This window comes from Natator depressus, chromosome 1 (genome assembly GCF_965152275.1).
Source record: "Natator depressus isolate rNatDep1 chromosome 1, rNatDep2.hap1, whole genome shotgun sequence".
Lineage (NCBI taxonomy): Eukaryota > Metazoa > Chordata > Testudines > Cheloniidae > Natator > Natator depressus.
This window is the reverse complement of record NC_134234.1, coordinates 500811-520085: the sequence shown is the minus strand read 5'-3', so window position 1 is coordinate 520085 and position 19275 is coordinate 500811. Positions and strand designations below refer to the sequence as shown.

At 46.6% G+C, this 19275-nt stretch overlaps 1 protein-coding gene across 1 annotated transcript in view; it reads left to right on the top strand.

The window, feature by feature from the left end:
* Positions 1-19275, top strand: part of DNHD1 (dynein heavy chain domain 1) — a 149657-nt gene that overhangs the window by 12022 nt on the left and 118360 nt on the right. The window contains exons 7-9 of the mRNA XM_074971233.1: positions 2949-3105; positions 3885-4136; positions 9555-9608. Of these exons, the coding sequence (XP_074827334.1) occupies positions 2949-3105; positions 3885-4136; positions 9555-9608 (463 nt within the window). The remainder of the gene's footprint in view (positions 1-2948; positions 3106-3884; positions 4137-9554; positions 9609-19275) is intronic.

Here is a 19275-nt window from a genome sequence, read left to right as displayed (position 1 = left end):
GCAGCCCCTGTCCAGGTGCTGCTCCCCTTGGAATCCCAGCTGAGAACACCCCGTGCTGGAGGCCCAAGGCCCTGGATGTAACCTTATCTATAGTTCGTGGTTACTTTAACAAATTCCCACCCCAAGGGCCAGCCTCCAAGACAGCCTGCAGGAGAGAGGTTACCAACAGAAGAGGCCCAATGGTGCGCAACAGAGACTCCATAGCGTTCTTTCCATAATAATTCCCTTTATTAATCAACCAAACAATGCACACACTGTGTTACCCAAGTTTCTTTCAACCCAAAGCTCTTGGTAACTTTTACTCTGTGCGAGGTGGTGTCAGGAAATAAATCAGGGGAGACACGGCCGGCCGACCGATAGATGGCTGGCACAAACAGGACAACACAAGAGTGCTTTCACTTAAAGCTAAACTTTACTTAGTCTCAAGCACTTATACACACGTCCGCAACAGGTTAGTAAAACACCCCCAACCCTTGATAATTACTAAAGCTGAGCGTGGCTCTCAAGTGGCACAGCGGCAGCCTGTCTACCGGTGGGGAACATAAGATGCATCCAGAGGGAGAGTCCAGTCCTGAAGAGTCCCACCACCTCAAACTTTTCCCCATTATTTATACATTAGTAATAGAATGACATGTCCCTTAAAGAAAACTTGTTAAGTAAGCAGTTTCAATGGTCAAGCAAGAGGTTCCTTCTGATTATCGATTAACCAGGTGTGGGTTTTTCCAGAGTTTGCAGGCTTGAGGCCCCAATAGACATTCCTGGGGCACATCCTGTTCTTCTAAGATGCATGTATCAGCAACTTCAACACAATTCTTATCAGGAAGGACGCGGGGTCAAGCTGCCCTCTCTGTGGCACCCAAAAAACATTAAACTGAGACTGCTGAATGTCCAATTTACAGCCTTCTGACTTGGCTGCTTTTAGCAATAAGTCATAGTGGTTTCAGGCACTTTACTGGTTTGCCAAAGTCTCCCCGTATAACTGCAGTCTGGTAAAGCAGAGAGAGAGACCTGTACAGAATGGTGTTAGTCTTCTTCGTCATCGTCCTTGTTAGGTGGCTTATTCCTTCACCCACTTACTTCCCTGGTCCTTCTCGCATGAACAGAGAGCAACAATACCCAAAGTCCAAAGGTGCAAACAATTCGATGTTTATTGGGGAGAACTTCCAGCAAGCATGATTCCAGTTTCCTTCCTTAGTGTCCCCCTTCCCAGCTCTGACACCACAGAGCCTTACACCTGTGTCCCTGTTCCCATTCCTGCCCTTAGCCAAACATGATTCCAATTTCCCCACCCCCATTCCCTGTTCCCATTACCCACACTCACACACCCACTCACTTCCTGATTGACTGGAGACTATATAGTAAAACCTGAGTTCTGCTTCGCTATACCTTAACCAATCATTTTACTGAAATTTAACTAACCAATCCTAACATATTGTAACATGATTATTTAACCAATTATATCCCACCACCGTAATGAATTTACACCCCGCAAAATTAATTATACAGCAGACAGAAACAATCCCAGAACCAGACAGAGATTATACAGACAAACAATGGGGAAATGAAAAGGAGTACTTGTGGCACCTTAGAGACTAACCAATTTATTTGAGCATAAGCTTTCGTGAGCTACAGCTCGCTTCGTCGGATGCATACATAATGGGGAAATGGGGACTACAGTGATAGAACAAACACAGAAATGAGGATTTCACATCCCAGCTATTGATAAGTGAGTTCTTGCCAGATAGGATGCTATCAAACTAGGTTTCCTTTTACATCTTCTAGGCACTTCCCTTTCTCTGGAGGCGATAGCCATTATCAGGACAGGATTGTATTCCTAACAGTCCAATAGCACCTTATTTCAATGTGACTAGGTTGGAATGTGAGGATGTGACCGGTCGCTTCCCAGCTTATGGCTGCCTCTGTGGCTTAGCCAAAGGCTTTAGCCTAAGAACAGGGCCTCAGACTGTCACAGTAAGAGAAGGACCTTACACCGGCAGACAGTGATTTTGATTCTTTCTTTTATACCTCCATAACTAGTCAAGTGATAAGAATACACCTAAATTCTTAGAGTATAGACCTTTACAGACAGGCCTGAATATCTATATCCTAACAGTCCTTACCAGTGGGTGTCCTCCTGGCATCTCCCCCAGACAAGGCACGCAGGCCGGGATACACCCACCGGGGTTCAGACATATTTATGAAGGTTTGAACCCCTTTTCTGTATTTGAACTTCCACACCTCACTACTTTTGGGGTGCCCCATTTTTCATAGGCTAACTCATTAATATTTACATCACCTCAGCGTGGTAGTAACAGGTGGTTTCCTGAAGCAAGTCTCGAACATTTCACCCTGACTAGCAGTGTTTGTCTTGTGGCATCTACTATCTTTCAGAGACATTAGTGTCGAAACGCTGCAGTTATTTTCAAAACAGCAGCATCAGGAACATACACGTAGGCTCAGCCGGTTTATTGTTAACATGCTAATGCTACAACATTCAGCAATACTTACCTTTCACCTCTTTGTCCTAAATATACCGGATACCCTTTATCCTGGGTTATGCAGAAGACAGAGCACACGCACCCCCTCCCCCCCAGCCTCTTTAGGTTCTCCAGTGGTCCTCACTGAGTGCTTTCTCCCCAAGCAGGGGCCTGAGGAGCCTCTGTGGGGCTCTTCCCTTCAGGGGCCAGTTGTCTTCACACTCCTGACTCCCTTCAGGCTCACAGGGGACATTTGACTTGAGGCTCAGCTCTTCAGTGGTGCTGTGAGCAGAGCCTTGGGGATGAAGGGCTGAGGCCCCAGCCAGTGAGCTCAGGGTTACTGGACTGGACCCCAGGAGGGACTCTCAGGCTTCTACGCTCCTGGTCCTACCCTCGACTGCCTGGGGCTGAGTGCCCAGGTGAGGCTGGCTGTTCCCATGGCCCTGCCTGATGGATCCTGCTTCCTTCTAGACTCCTGCAGGAGCTAAGATCTGTACACTGGCTGCCCCAGGATGACTCCAAATGCTACACCTTCCCGGAGCTACAGCAGGCCCTGGCCCAAGAGAATGGCCATGCCCGAGGCCTGCTCAAGAGGTTCCTCACCCTCTGCTCAGCCATTCTCGAGCTGGTAAGGCAGGGTTGGAGCATCGGGGAGACCTGTACTCCCAGTGCCCCTTGGCTTCTCTCCTGGAGTGCCCGCTGCTGGGAGGGGTCAGAACTGCAGTACCAGTAGCTCCGCAATCAGTGCTCCTGCCCTGCTCCCTACAGAGCTCTGCCCTGCTCCCTACAGAGCTCTGCCCTGCTCCCTACAGTGCCCTCTGATGGGAGCTCCACTCGCAGCCAGTGCTCCTGCCCGGCTCCCTACAGCTCCTGCGGGGAATGGCCAGGAGCTCCACAACCCCACAGTCAGTGCCCCTGCCCTGCTCCCTACAGCTCCTCCTGCAGGGAATGGCCAGGAGCTCCACAACCCTACAGCCAGTGCTCCTGCCCTGCTCCCTATAGTGCTCTTCCAGTGCTGGGAGAGGAGTACCTGCGATTTCCCCTCCACAGGTCCTCCTCTCCCATTGAAGCTCCACGCCTGCCCTATGGACCCTACAATTCAAGGCTTTTAGGGTCCTGGTTTGGCTGGGAAAACTCTGGGAACTCTCAGGGTTGTGTACCCCAGTCAAATCATGGAGCAGTGCTTCCCGCCATGCCTGATGTTTCTATCAGAGACATTTTAGGACCCTCTCTCTCCATCCCAGAGCAGCAAGAAAGAGTCTCCTGCAATAATGTGGGGCTCCATAGCTGGGAGAGATTTGGGCAGCTCCTTTCACTCCTTCCCCATCCCACCCTGAGCACTAACGGGGAAATGGGTCTGTGCAGGGAACCTGCCTTCTCAGCCCCCATGTGTCCATGTCCTTGCAGGTGCGGGATGACACCTACAAGATGGTGCATGGGCTGCAGACCCAAGTGCAGAGCTACAAGCTCTACATCACCAAGGAGTCCCTGTATCAGCAGAGAGTCCACCACAGGGACCTGGAGAGGAGGCTGAAGGAGGCCGAGTTCTGGATGCAGAGGCTGGGCAGCCTGGCCCAGCTGGTGAACCTCCTGACCTGCCAGAACCTGGTCTCCATCGTGCAGGAGGAGGTCGCAGCGTTCGTCAGCAACGTCATGAAGGTGAGGCAGGGAAAAGGAGGCTGAAGGCTCTGAGTGTTTCACGCCCTTGGCCTGCCCTTTCTCAGTCTGACCCTGGCATAGACTCAGAGTTGAAGGCCAGACAGGGCCATTAGGCCCCCTAGGCTGACCTGTGATAGCACAGCCAGAGACTCCTGTCCAGCCCTCTGCACTGAACCCCGTCACTGGTGTTTTATCTAAAGCAGTGGTCTCCAAACGTTGGGGGGCCATGCCCCCCGTGCCCCTGTCTGTGCCCCTCGGAGCTGTGGCCGTGAGAGAGAGACACGGGGTAAGAGAGCTGAGGTTGGGGCTGGGGGTGGGAGCGGAACCGCAGACAGGCCGTGGTGGGGGCTGGCAGCTGGGCCCACGGCCAGGTGCGGCTACACTCCCAGCCCTGCCCCTGCCCCAAGGCCAGGGACAGAGCTGCAGCCAGCAGACATGGCTAAGGGCAGGGGCGGGTCTGGGAGCGGAGCAGCAGTTGGGCTGGAGGCTGGGGCCAGGGCCAGGGGCGGGGCTAGGAGTTGGGTGAGGATGCCACTGCAGGTGGGACCAGATCAGAGCAGGGGGTGGGGAGGGGCTGCAACTCACAAGCATTCAATGAAGTCTAAACACATTCTTATCATTCTAATACCTAGTTAACAATACTAACACATGGGTAAGCCAAAAGCTGGTTTCAGCTATGTCAGTATTCGGCTGAGACATTGGGACTTTGGCCTGAGCTATCTTGTCTGCCAGCATCACAGAAGACTCTACCACTTCCCTTGGGTCACCATTGCTGTTAAACATTTGGGCCTTATTTCCAATCTGAATTTTTCTGGCTTCAGCATCCAGCCATTGGTTCTTGTTCTGCCCTTCTCCACTAGCTTTAAGAACTCTCTAGCATCTGGTATTTTCTCCCCAAGGTGATAATTATACACGATAGTCAAGTCACCTCGCAATCTTCTTTTGGATAAGCTAAGCAATTTGAGCTTTTTAAGTCTCTCCCTAAAAGGCATTTTTCCCAGCCCTTGAATAATTTTTGTGGCTCTTTTTTGGCACTCTCTCCAATTTTTCAACATCCTGTTTAAAATATGGATACCAGAACTGGATGCATTATTCCCGGCTCAGTCTCACCAATGCCATATACAGATGTAAAAATCACCTCCCTGCTCATTCTCACTCCTCTCTTGTTTATATAGCCAAAGTTCCCATTAGCCCTTTTTGCCACAGCATCACACTGGGAGTTCATGGTGAACTGCTTGTCTGCTATGATCCCTTTCAGAGTCTACGCTTTCCATTATATAGTTCCCCATTCAGTAGGTGTGGCCTGCATTCCCTGTTCTTCTTCGAGTGATTGCAAGTGTGCATTTCTCTCTTGGTGTGTGTGCGCCCTACACACGATCACCAGACATTTCTTCGCTCAGTGGTAGCTGTCAGGGCGTCTCAAGCACCTTCCGCTGCCACACACTGCTGGCATCTGTGTAAAGCATGCAGCTGACTCTGAGCCCCCACCCCGCAAGTTCCTTCTTACTGCCTGGGTTGGTTGCTGGAACGGCTCTTCTTGCATTTGCAAGTTCTCTTAGTGGGCTGTTTTTTCTTGTATTGTAAATAGTGTTATTAAGGTTATTAGGATTTAATTAGTTAGAATTTTTTTTGAACGATCTCAGGGTTTCGTTTGTCTCCTGGTGCTGAGGGATGCCCCTGTCAACAGGCTTCAAGCCCTGTGTTTCCTGCAGTAAGGCTATGCCTGTGAGCAACCTGCACTCAAGGTGCTTGAAGTGCCTTGGGGAAGCTCAGATTGGAGGGCATTGCCAAATTTGCAGGGACTTTTAAACCTTGTAGAAAAAAGTTTCTACTCATCGAGGTGGTCTTGAGACCTCCATCTGAGCCAGGCTGGTCAGACTTGGCACTGAGTGCCTCAGCATTGGTGAGGAGTGTGCCTCCTATGTACCTGAGTCCTGAGACTGCTGAAAGTGGGAGAGGCTTGACACGGAAATCCGCTGGGCAAGGGGCTAAGTGGAGAGTGCAGTCTAAGCCCAAGCTGCTTCGGTACAACAGAAGATGGTACCGTTGACTCCAGCACGTGGGCAGGTTTCATAGAGTCTGGAGCCAAAAGGAGCTCCTTCCACATCTGGCACCACACTGCACTCTTGCTATCTTGGCACCAACCATGCCGGAGGCATTTATGGCTGCCAGGGACCTCCTGGCCCTGTTGGTGGCAGTATCGCTGGCAGTACAAGAGGGGTTGCTATCGGTACTGCCGGACTTGGGAGAACCAGCAGGATTGGTACAACACTCAGTACTGTGCCAGCCTCATTTACCCTTGATGGCTCAGTCTTTCGTACTGTCCTCTCTGTGGGCCTCTCCACTTTGGCACTGGTTGCTGGCACCATCTGGAACTGCACCTCTGTGGTTAGCGGCAGGAGAATCATCGTCTTCCGAATCGGAGGTTGGGTCCCATGTTTCCTGTCCTCAGAGACTCTCTTGCTATTCCTCCTCCAGACATTTCCACCATTCCATGAGCCAGTCACAGAAGTACCATTGAGTGGTTAACCAGGAGAGTAGTCTAGGGGTACAGCAAACATTGACTGCACCCCTGACTCCTAAGGTCCCACCCACCTGTGCCCCTCCTCCTGTGGTATTACTTGTGGAGTTGAGACTGACACATGACTAGAAGCAAGGGGTGGCATGTGACCCTGCTAGGAACTCTTCCCACCACCTTCAATTAATCAGAGTGCGTTTCAGCCCTGTTGGAGGTCCCCGAGAGTGGATTTGACCAATCAGGGCAAGTTCAGCAGTGGGGAGACCTTTCTGGAAGAGAGTCATGTGACCCCTTGAAGAACTTCTCCCACCACCCTCTAATAGTCAGCATAGTCCCTCCTGGAAAGGAAATGTATACTAATCAGAACAGGTATAGCACAAGGGCCTAGGCCGGAACTCTCGATCTCTGGAGTTCAATTTTTGGCCAGTCAGCAGCACCACTCCTGGAAGCCCATTGTCTGTGGAGGAGGCCATCTTGTTTCAAGAGCTTGTTTTTCAGATTTCTGGAAATGCTACGGGGAAACATGGCCTCCGCCATCACCCCCGTGAGAACCATGGAATTCGTTTGAGCTTGGAGGATCCATAGTCATCTGCAGAGACGGTGCTACATCAATGACCGTTCTGAGGAGGCGGTAGGAGCTGCTGAGGGGAGCCCTTTGGCCCAGCCGTTGATGGATGCACTGGAACCCGACCCCAAGACCCAAGTGCTTGTGGGGCAGACTGACGAGCATCATGAACGCCCAGCATCTGCCCCCATAGAGGAGGGCGACAGTGGTTCACTGCAGTTGGACAAGGTGAACGGAGACGACGTTGCTTAGGTAAATAGACTGTAAAAAGTGGCAGTTGAGGATTGGGTATAATGGGCTAGGAGCCGACCTGCATAACTCTAAACCCAGTGCACATGCAGCTGTTTCTTTTCTGAAAATCTCGCTGCCGCCTTTCTAGAGGACCCAGAGGCCCTGGACAGCTTTGCATCAGAGAGCAAAGGGGAATCGGGCTCAAATTGATTTTGTTCAGCACCAAGACAACTTGTTCAAGAGGAGACCGAGTGTGAAGAGGATAATGGCTGTATGGATTTAAAGAAGGCCCTTGGCATAGAAGTAACTGAGCCAGTGCCATATTGTGAGCGTAAAAGAGCAATGTGGTCTATTGTATGTGTTTCTGTCTATGCTGACCTTAGTCACTGTCTTAGGGAGACGCTTTTGAAGATTGTGAGGGCTATGTTGTAGACGAGCCAGGCCAGTGGCATCATGACTGTGTGACTTGGACGTCAGAGGATAGAAACTGCAAGCTCCAGGCCCTGTGTGCTGACCTGTTTTTGGAAAGCTTATTGAACACTCTTATTGCCATAGGTTATGCAATGCAGTGTCTGTGTGTAACCCAAGAAAATTTAGCGGAAGGGGTGACCTTGGTAAATGCTGTGCAAAGCACTCAAGATGCTGACAGTGACTTAAACAAAATTACCAAGCTGAAAGATACCCACTTAGTGCATTATCTTGATCACCTGCTCCACACAAAAAGTTACAGAACCCTGCTTAGGGGAAAGACTAATGGTAAGAAATCTGAAATGATTAAATTAGAGAATGGTGAGGGACAAGCATGTGATATAATAAAACTTGGCAATGTAAAAGGTCTGCATGGCCTTTAAATAGCATGAAAGTTTTGGTGGGGCATCTCCGTTTGTTTTCAAGGGCTGTATGTCTTTTAAATAAAAATAGTTTGTGAGAAGCCAGTTATTGTGTCATTAAGAAAAGAGACCTATTTACATCAGAAAGCTGAAGTGCAAGTAGTAGAAAACAAAATCATGTTTAAAATAAAGCTAAAACGCTCTGATATTCTGTATAAAACATGGACGTTCGCGATGTGAGTACAAATGAGCTGACTCAACGCCATTGAACTGCATCGGTTTAACCAGAACCTACTGAAAAAACGGGGTTGTGTGGAGCCTATCGCCGTCCAACACAATCACACGCCCAGGTCTTCTTCATGTTCCATCGGGGTTAAAGATATTCGGTCCTGTTGGAATTGGAAATGTGATCAGTAATGAGGTTTGATGAGCATTCATCCACAATAAGGGGGGTAGGAAGTACGGATTAATATTAATCAGGGGGTTGTACAATGCTGTGGGGCTGTCTTTCCAGTAACTCAATCATTAAAAGTTTAAAAATAATATATTAAACAAACAAACAATGGTCTAACCCAAAATGGAAGGTGGCAAGAGTTCACAAACCTCCACCACATTCATAACATAAGAATGTGCTGTAACATTTAAAAGGCAACATTGTAGGTTGTTTACTCTGGTTGTGCTACATCTGTTTTTATTTAAAAACAAAGCAGAACTTTAAGTACAAAAGAAACATGTTTAAAATGAAAAGAAACAAAAACAAAAAAACTAAGACATTCATTGATATCTGCAAGGCTCCCACTCAAGAGAGGCGACAGTAACATTAAGGATTGTTGTGTATGGTGATTTACTGTTTAATACTGTAAGAAGTCCTATAGTGCTCCATTTTTTGTTGAAACAAAAAAATTGATTTTAACTAAAAATTAGCAAAAATGTCCCAGCTGTACAGACAATTTAATTTTCATCCACAGATCACAAAAGGGATGGTTAGAAAGGGGTGCACACATTCCTTATGTATCTATTAATTAAGAGCTGTAGTGATGAAATCAACCTGCTAACTACAGACATTGAAGTTTGTTTGAAACAAAGAGTTAGGTTGGTAAAAAAAAGACCTGAGCTTTTCTAGAGACCGTCTTCTTATAACGGAAACCATCTTGAACAGAATGGGCTGTAGCTGGACTGCAAGACGAGGTATGTTGCTTGTATTTTAACTCTGAAAATATGTACTATATAATGTTACTCTTCCTTACTAATAATGATAGATGTCTTCATTGCAGTGTGACCTGTTTAGCTGGAAACAGCGACTTCAAGCTGTATTTTACCAGGGCCAGGTAAAACCCCATTTTATCTGTGTGCTTAATACTATTTTTAAAAAAACCTTGTATTAAACAGGTTGTATAGGGGTTTGCGGTATTTGGGAATAATACTAACTAAAATTTTTGCTTGCTTTTTAACCCAAAGGCCCAAATACCCATGAGGGGAAACAGACTAACCATATGCCAGTATCCCTTTACCCTGTGATGGAAGGTAAATTTCTGCAATAGCCTTTTAAACGTTGTTTTAAAAATGGGTATTTTAAAAAGTTGGTTTTGATGCTTAAATTGTTGTTTATGATTTAGGGGTATAGGCAGAAGACAAGTATGGGTTTTTTTTAAAAAAGTATTTTGTTGCAAACTTTGTTTTGGGTGCATGGGGGAAATGTGCCTGTATTAAAAATGTCTGTCTATGTATTGGAGAAACACTAGAGATAGAAACAAACCAAAACCTGTGTATGTGTATGGGTGTTTGTTTTACAGTCTGAAATGAATATTGTAAAGGTCAGACCTTTAAATAGAAGAAAAACACACTAATTAGAGAATAGTTCATAACAATTTTCAGATACTTCATAAGGAGATACCCCTGCATTGCATAGGTTCTCAGTTCTTGTTTTTTATTCACAACCCCTAAAGCACTTGCTCCAGGTTTGTGACTGTGTTTTTTCACTCACAGTTTTCTCAGGGCTTGGTGTGGAGAGCTCACCACCACAGCTGACCCTGGCTGCCCAAGTACGCAAACGTGCTCCAGCATGGAGCATACAGGAGACACTGGATCTGATCGCTGTGTGGGGAGAAGAGTCTGTGCAGGCAGAGCTCTGAACCAGCAGAAGAAGTGCTGACATTGATGCCAAAATCACACAGGGCCTGGGGGACAAAGACTACACCAGGGGCACACAGCAGTGCCGTGTGAAAATAAAGGAGTTCAGGCAAGTACCAGAAGACAAGGGAGGCGAACAGTCGCTCTAGTGTGGAGCCACAGACGTGCCGCTTCTATGAGCAGCTGCATGTGATTCTAGGCGGGCACCCCACCAGTACCGCAACACTCTCCGTGGAAACCTCCCGGGGGACACAAGTGGCCATGGGCAACAACAAGGAGGACATTGTTGATGAGGAAGAGGAGGAGGAGAATAATGCACAGCAGGCAAGTGGAGGATCCGTTCTCCCCGACAGCCAGGACCTTTTCCTAACTCTGGAGCCAGTCCCCTCCCAGGACCCACTGGTGCAGGACTGTGATGGCGAGGAAGGCACCTATGGTGAGTGCACACTTGTAATAACACTACAGGGGTTAAATGCAGTTGTGGTTACTCTTTAATTTGAGGTAAACAATTGGGATACAGCGGCGGCCAGTGCAGCCACAAAAGGGTGCTTCCCAGAAAAGCCTGTTTATGTGCCAAGAGTTTCCACACTACAAAATTTTCCCAGGTGTGCCCTCACACCGCCTACCATTTTGTGTGTGCTTACCATGCCTGCCTGCAAACCGAAATCTGCCGCCCAGAGCTCTGCCATGTGTTGTACCTTACTGGCAGGCTCTTCTTTTAAAACACAAAATTTGGCCGAATACCTCAGGGAATGTATTTACTGCTATGAATTGTTTTATTCATTGCAACAGTTAACCTTTTGTTTTCAACAATGTATGCTTTTCCTTGCAGCTGCAACGTTTTCTCTGGGTGCTTCCTCCTCTCCAGCACAAAGGCTGTCCCAGATTAGAAGGCGAAAAAAGCAGACAAGGGAAGACATGTTCTGTGGTTTGATGCGTTCCTCCAAGGCTGACAGGGCCCAGCTCCGTGCATGGAGGCTCTCACTCTCAGAGAGCATGCGCAGAAAGCAAGCAGGGAACAAGAGCGTAACACGCAAGAGGAGATGTAACAGCTTATGGGGGAGCAAACAGATATGTTGAGGTGTCTGGTTGCGGTGTAGGAAAGGCAGCTAGATCTTAGAGTCCCAAGAGCACCATATCAGTATCACCTGCCATGTCGTCAACGCAGCAACTTATCGTGTTTTCTGAAAGGGGAACTTTTTCAATTTCCTTACATATGCGCCTAATATTACTCTCACAATTTCTTTGCATGCTGGTAAAATTAATGTCTCTGTGACTGCATGTGGTTTTTTGCCTCTGCTACAAGCTCAGTGACCATGTAGCTTGCTTCCAATGCTTTGTCAGAAACAGTTGCACAGTCAATCATCAGTCATGCTTGCTTTTCATTCCGATCCCTCAAATACTTAAAAAAAAGTTCAACTTGGCAGGGGATGAATGCTTGCTTGTAAGGTGTCATTTTAACTTGGCACCATGGCATGGTTTGAGAGTTTCTCCCCGCTCACAAGACATTGTGGCAAAGGGCAAGGTGGTTCCCCTGTCGATGAAAATCCATATTGCAGATAGCTCTCACAGAAGTGTTGGTTCACTTTCTTAGTTTCATGTTCAACTTCATCACTGCAAGTAGATATGAAACTGCCAAAATCTTTTTCTTCAAGTATATGTCCATTTTTGGGTCATAAATTTGAAATTCACCACTGTAACTTTTGAGATTTGTAAGATTTGAAAAACACACTGACCATCATGTGACTCCACTAATGTCAAGTTCACATGAACAATAACATTGCTTCTATCATAGGTTACTCTTAATTTTGTCTCATGAATATTCATAGAATCATAAAAGATTAGGATTGGAAGGGACCTCAGGACTCTCTCTAATGTGTCCATATTCTTTCTGTAGTGGGAGGGCCCAAAACTGGACGCAGTACTCCAGATGTAGCCTCACCAATGCTGAATAGAGGGGAATAATCACTTTCCTCTATCTGCTGGCAATGCTTCTACTAATGCAGCCCAATATACCGTTAGCCTTCTTGGCAACAAGGGCACACTGTTGACTCATATCCAGCTTCTTGTCCACTGTAATCCCCAGGTCCTTTTCTGCAGAACTGCCTCTTAGCCAGTTGGTCTCCAGGCTGTAGCAGTTCATGGGATTCTTCCTTCCTAAGTGCAGGACTCTGCACTTGTCCTTGTTGAACCTCAACAGATTTCTTTTGGCCCAATCCTCCAATTTGTGTAGGTCACTCCGGACCCTATCCCTACCCTTCAGCGTATATACCTCTCCCCACAGCTTAGTGCCATCTGTGAATTTGCTGAGGGTGCAATCCATCCCATCATCCAGATCATTAATGAAGATGCTGAACAAAACTGGCCCCAGGACCCACCCCTGGGGCCCTCCACTTGATACTGGCTGCCAACTAGACATGGAGCTGTTGATCACTACCCATTGAGCCCAATGATCTAGCCAGCTTTCTATCCACCTTATAGTCCATTCAACCAATCCATACTTTTTTAACCTGCTGGCAAGAATACTGTGGGAGACCGTATCGAAAGCTTTGCTGAAGTCAAGGTATACCTCGTCCACCACTTTCCCCATATCCGCAGACCCAGTTACCTCATAGAAGGCAATCAAGTTAGTCAGGCATGACTTGGCCTTGGTGAATCCATGTTCATGAGCCAATCCAGAATGAGGCTAGTAGGGTTAAAATCAAAACAAACATAGCAGCTAACATTAGATCGCGATCTGTCTATTGTGCCAGAATTAACATTTTCAACAGTGGAAACTAACATTAAAGCTAAATACAAGAACTCTGGGCAAAAGCATGCTTGGGGAGAAAGTGATGTGCACTTGAGATTAGGGATGACAAGCAATTAATAATTAATCGTTTCTTCTCATTCCCAAAGTGGTCTTCTCAAGTGTGTATAACTTTCTCCAGTGTTTTTAAATGCAATATAATTAAGTCCCACTCAGAGTATTGCTAACCTCAAGAGATGGGTTCTCCACCACCCCCACTCCCAGTTCAGCCCCCCATCTCATCTCTGCTTCTCCTGGGGTTCTTCCCCCCTCCCAAACCTGGAGGGTGTATGGGGGGTCCCCACTCCCCTTCCAGGCTATGTGGGGGGAGTTCCAGGCAGAGGTGCCAACTCCATAGGCGCTTTGGGGCTGGAGCAACCACAGGGAAAAATTGGTGGGTGCTCTGCACCCACCGGCAGCACCCTGCCCCGCCCCCTGCCCTGCCCCCTGCAGCTCGCCTCCGCCCCTGAGTGCGCTGTGTGCCCACTTTTCCTCCCTAGCTCCCAGCACTTGCGCTGCAAAACAGCTGTTTCGCGTGGCAAGCGCTGGGAGGGAGGAGGGGGAACGCGGCGTGCTCAGGGAAGAGGCGGGGCTAGGGTGGGGATTTGGGGAAGGGGTCCAATGGGGCAGGAAGGGGGCGGAGTTCGGGCAGGGACTTTGGGGAAAGGGTTGGAATGGGGGCGGGGAAAGGGTGGAGTCAGGGTAGGGGAGGGGGGGGAACGAGGACCCACCAGCGCCGGGGAAAGTTGGCACCTATGGTTCCAGGGGCTCTTCCCCCTGTCCCTGGACAGTGGCTGCAGGTGGTAGGGGGAGGGGCAGAGAAGCCGACCCATTGCTTAAAGGAAGGGAGGGGGAGGAGAGGGAGATTGAGCTCTGATTGGTTGCTCTGCCCCTGGAGGAGGCAGGGCAGTGAGGCAGATGGTCAATCAGAAGGCGGCTCCCTCACCCTTCCTTCCCTGCCCCCACTCTACAGGACTCAAATTGACTATCTTAACCAAGCTTTGAGAGCTGGAATGTGACACATGCATAATATTTGAAAGGGGCCTCATCCCAGAGAGCAAAAGTACAGAAAACAATCCAGCTCCGACACTCATTGAAATACAAAGGAAGTTTTTTTTGTTCTCACATGTAGTCTTTCAAAAAATTAAGCAATACGTCTGTTCGGACCTTACGACACACCAGTGTGCCACGCGCACCAGTTGGGAAACACTGATGTATAAGACGCACCTGATGGTTCTGTAGAGGACCCCCCAAACACACAGAAAATGCAGACCCCCAAACAGATGTGTATAGGAAGAAGCTGGCAACAGGAATTACCTAGATTTTCGGCATGAGGTATATTGTGAGGAATTTCATTTTGTCAATCTTGAGTGAATAGGTTCAACCTGGCAGGTTAGTTGTTTGTTGATGACGTTAACGGTAGACTAGCCCCAGATTATTTTGTCCAGTTATGTTTAGAGCTATAATTAAAATAACCCTTTGTTTTCAGTAAGAACTAGGGATAATCCATCTGCTGAAGATTTCTTAAATCAGGCTGCTAAACTGCTATAGAGTAATAGATACATGTCAATGGGTCGTTATGTCTCGTTGTGACAATTAAAAACATGAGCGGGGGTGGCCGTAGAGTTTTAAATTCTATCTTCAATAGTCAAATCATCAGTAAAAAGAGAGAAGTTAGTAGACCTGAATTACAATGATATTAATCTGTGTTTTGTGGGTATCCTCTTGGTCATCGTGTCCGACAGTAAACCTACAGAATTGTTAGATGGGGGAGAAAGCTGCAAGAGAAATTGGGGTGGTCAGATCAAAAAAAGATTATGCCTAGTGACATAGCATTGTTTGAACCGCATTTACCGGTCAGCCAATAAGTGGTGCTTTATGTGGAGAAAAGGCAGTGGTTTTTTTAAAAAAAAAAAACAGGACCTGGTGTATCCCAAAACTTTTTTTTCAGCTTGCTGCACAATGAGCATTATTATGGGGCTCTGGATGCCAAAACGTTCATAGATTCATAGATATTAAGGTCAGAAGGGACCATCATGATCATCTAGTCTGACCTCCTGCATTATGCAGGCCACAGAATCTCACCCACCCACTCCTGCGATAAACCTCTTACCTATGTCTGAGCTATTGAAGTCCTCAAATCATGGTTTAAAGACTTCAAGGTGCAGAGAATCCTCCAGCAAGTGACCCGTGACCCATGCTACAGAGGAAGGCGAAAACCCCCCAGGGCCTCTTCCAATCTGCCCTGGAGGAAAATTCCTTCCCGACCCCAAATATGGTGATCAGCTGAACCCTGAGCATATGGGCAAGATTCACCAGCCAGATACCCAGGAAAGAATTCTCTGTAGTAACTCAGATCCCACCCCATCTAACATCCCATCACAGGCCATTGGACCTATTTATCATGAATATTTAAAGATCAATTAATTGCCAAATCATGTTATCCCATCATACCATCTCCTCCATAAACTTACCGAGTTTAATCTTGAAGCCCGATAGGTCTTTTGCCCCCACTGCTTCCCTTGGAAGGCTATTCCAGAACTTCACTCCTCTGATGGTTAGAAACCTTTGTCTAATTTCAAGTCTAAACTTCCCGATGGCCAGTTTATATCCATTTGTTCTTGTGTCCACATTGGTACTGAGCTTAAATAATTCCTCTCCCTTTCCGGTATTTATCCCTCTGATATATTTATAGAGAGCAATCGTATCTCCCCTCAACCTTCTTTTGGTTAGGCTAAACAAGCCAAGCTCCTTGAGTCTCCTTTTATAAGACAAGTTTTCCATTCCTCGGATCATCCTAGTAGCCCTTCTCTGTACCTGTTCCAGTTTGAATTCATCCTTCTTAAACACGGGAGACCAGAACTGCACACAGTATTCCAGGTGAGGTCTCACCAGTGCCTTGTATAACGGTACTAACACCTCCTTATCTCTACTGGAAATACCTCACCTGATGCATCCCAAGACTGCATTAGCTTTTTTCACGGCCATATCACATTGGCGGCTCATAGTCATCCCATGATCAACCAATACTCCAAAGTCCTTCTCCTCCTCCGTTACTTCTAATTGATGGGTCCCCAGCTTATAACTAAAATTCTTGTTATTAATCCCTAAATACATGACCTTACACTTCTCACTATTAAATTTCATCCTATTACTATTACTCCATTTTACAAGGTCATCCAGATCCTCCTGTATGATATCCCGGTCTCTCTCTAAATTGGCAATGCCTCCCAGCTTTGTCATCTGCAAACTTTAGTAGCACACTCCCACTTTTTGTGCCGAGGTCAGTAATAAAAAGATTAAATAAGATTGGTCTCAAAACCGATCCCTGAGGAACTCCACTGGTAAGCTCCCTCCAGCCAGACAGTTCACCTTTCAGTATGACCTGCTATAGTCTCCCTTTAACCAATTCCTTATCCACCTTTCAATTTTCATATTGATCCCCATCTTTTCCAATTTAACTAATAATTCCCTATGTGGCACCGTATCAAATGCCTTACTGAAATCTAGGCAAATTAGATCCACTGCGTTTCCTTTGTCTAAAAAATCTGTTAGTTTCTCAAAGAAGGAGATCAGGTTGGTTTGGCACGATCTACGTTTTGTAAAACCATGTTGTATTTTGTCCCATTTACCATTGACCTCAATGTCCTTAACTACTTTCTCCTTCAAAATTTTTTCCAAAACCTTGCATACTACAGATGTCAAACTAACAGGCCCGTAGTTACCTGGATCACTTTTTTTCCCTTTCTTATAAATAGGAACTGTGTTAACAATTCTCCAGTCATACAGTACAACCCCTGAGTTTACAGATTCATTAAAAATTCTTGCTAATTGGCTTGCAATTTCATGTGCCAATTCCTTTAATATTCTTGGATGAAGATTATCTGGGCCCCCCGATTTAGTCCCATTAAGCTGTTCAAGTTTCACTTCTACCTCAGATATGGTAAGATCTACCTCCATATCCTCATTCCCATTTGTCATGCTACCATTATCCCTAAAATCCTCATTAGCCTTATTAAAGTATTTGTTTAGATATTGGGCCATGCCTAGATTATCCTTAACTTCCACTCCATCCTCAGTGTTTAGCGGTCCCACTTCTTCTTTCTTTGTTTTCTTCTTATTTATATGGCTATAGAACCTTTTACTATTGGTTTTAATTCCCTTTGCAAGGTCCAACTCTACTTGACTTTTAGCCTTTCTCACTTTATCCCTACATGTTCTGACCTCAATAAGATAGCTTTCCTTGCTGATCTCTCCCATCTTCCACTCCCTGTATGCTTTCTGCTTTTTCTTAATCACCTCTCTGAGATGCTTGCTCACCCAGCTTGGTCTACAACTCCAGCCTAAGAATTTTTTTCTCCTTTCTTGGGATGCAGTCTTCCGATAGCTTCTTCAGCTTTGACTTAAAGTAATCCCAGGCCTCCTCTGCCTTTAGATCCATAAATTCTTCAGTCCAATCCACTTCCCTAACTAATTTCCTTAATATTTGAAAGTCAGCCCTTTTGAAATCAAAAACCCTAGTCGCAGATTTATTTTTGTTTAACCTTCCTTTCAGTTTGAACTGAATTAGCTCATGATCACTTGAATCAAGCTTGTCCCTTACAACCATTTAGTCTATGAGGTCCTCACTACTCACCAAAACCAAATCTAAAATGGCATCCCCTCTAGTCGGTTCAGCAACTACTTGATGAAGGAATCCATCAGCTATCGCATCTAGGAAAATCTGAGCCCTATTATTATTACTAGCACTTGTCCTCCAGTCTAAATCTGGGAAGTTGAAGTCTCCCATGATCACACAGTTTCCATTAGTATTTACTTCATTAAAAACATTAAAGAGGGCTCTGTCCATATCCAAATTAGATCCCGGCGGTCTATAGCACACCCCAAGCACTATCACAGGGGAGGCTCTAGTAGTTTTCTTCCCCAGTGTAATTTTTGCCCAGACGGACTCTGTCTTATCCATTCCATCGCTTCTTATTTCTTTACATTCTACCTCCTCATTGATAGACAATGCTACTCCACCACCTTTACCTTTATTTCGGTCTTTCCTAAACAGCACATACCCTTCAATACCTGTAGTCCAGTCATGACTACTATTCCACCATGTTTCTATTATCCCTAGAATATCTGGTTTCACTTCCTGCACCAGTAGCTCTAGATCCTCCATTTTGTTACCTAGGCTCCTCGCACTGGTGTACAAACATCTTCATTTTTGCTGTTTGGCCTCGCTCACATTCTTTACCCGATTAGGCATGGACATTCTGCAGCCAATATGACCTATTAGACTGGTATCCACACTGCCCTTCCTCCTTATGTCCATTCTCCTACCCACGGCTGTATCCTTCCTTACTTTGTTTTCTTCCCTCTCAATGCTAAAATCCGGTGTGGAGAATACCTGGGCATCTCCCAACCATCGCCCCCAAATTCCTAGTTTAAAGCTCTCTTAATCAGTTGTGCCAACCTCCATCCTAGAAGTCTATTTCCTTCCCTACTCAGATGAAGTCCATCCCAAGAGAACAGTCCTCTATCCATGAATGCCTCCGACTGGCCATACATCCCAAAGCCCTCCTTATAGCACCACTGCCTGAGCCATCTGTTGATAGTCATAATCTTGTCACACCTTTGTTGCCTTTCTCTAGGAACAGGCAGAATCCCACTGAAGATCACCTGAGCCTCGATTTCCCTAAGCGTCTTCCCCAGCCTGGCATAGTCTCCCTTGATACATTCCAGCGAGAATCTACCGGTATCATTTGTTCCCACATGAAGGATAATTAGTGGATTCTTTCCCGCTCCCTTTAGGATCCTTTTCAACCTCAGGTCTACATCCCGTATCTTAGCACCTGGAAGACAGCACACCCTTCTATTCTCTGCATCAGCTCTGATTACAGGCCTGTCTATTCTTCTCAGTAAGGAGTTCCATGATCACGTAGACCTGCCTTTTCCTGGTGATGGTGCTATTCTCCAGTCTATCCCCTGTTCCCTCTGGCTGCAAGTTCTTTCCATTCCTATTCTCCCTTGTAATCCTCTTCAATCCATCCTGTATCCTCCTGGGGCTCATATTTGGTGTAGTCTCCATT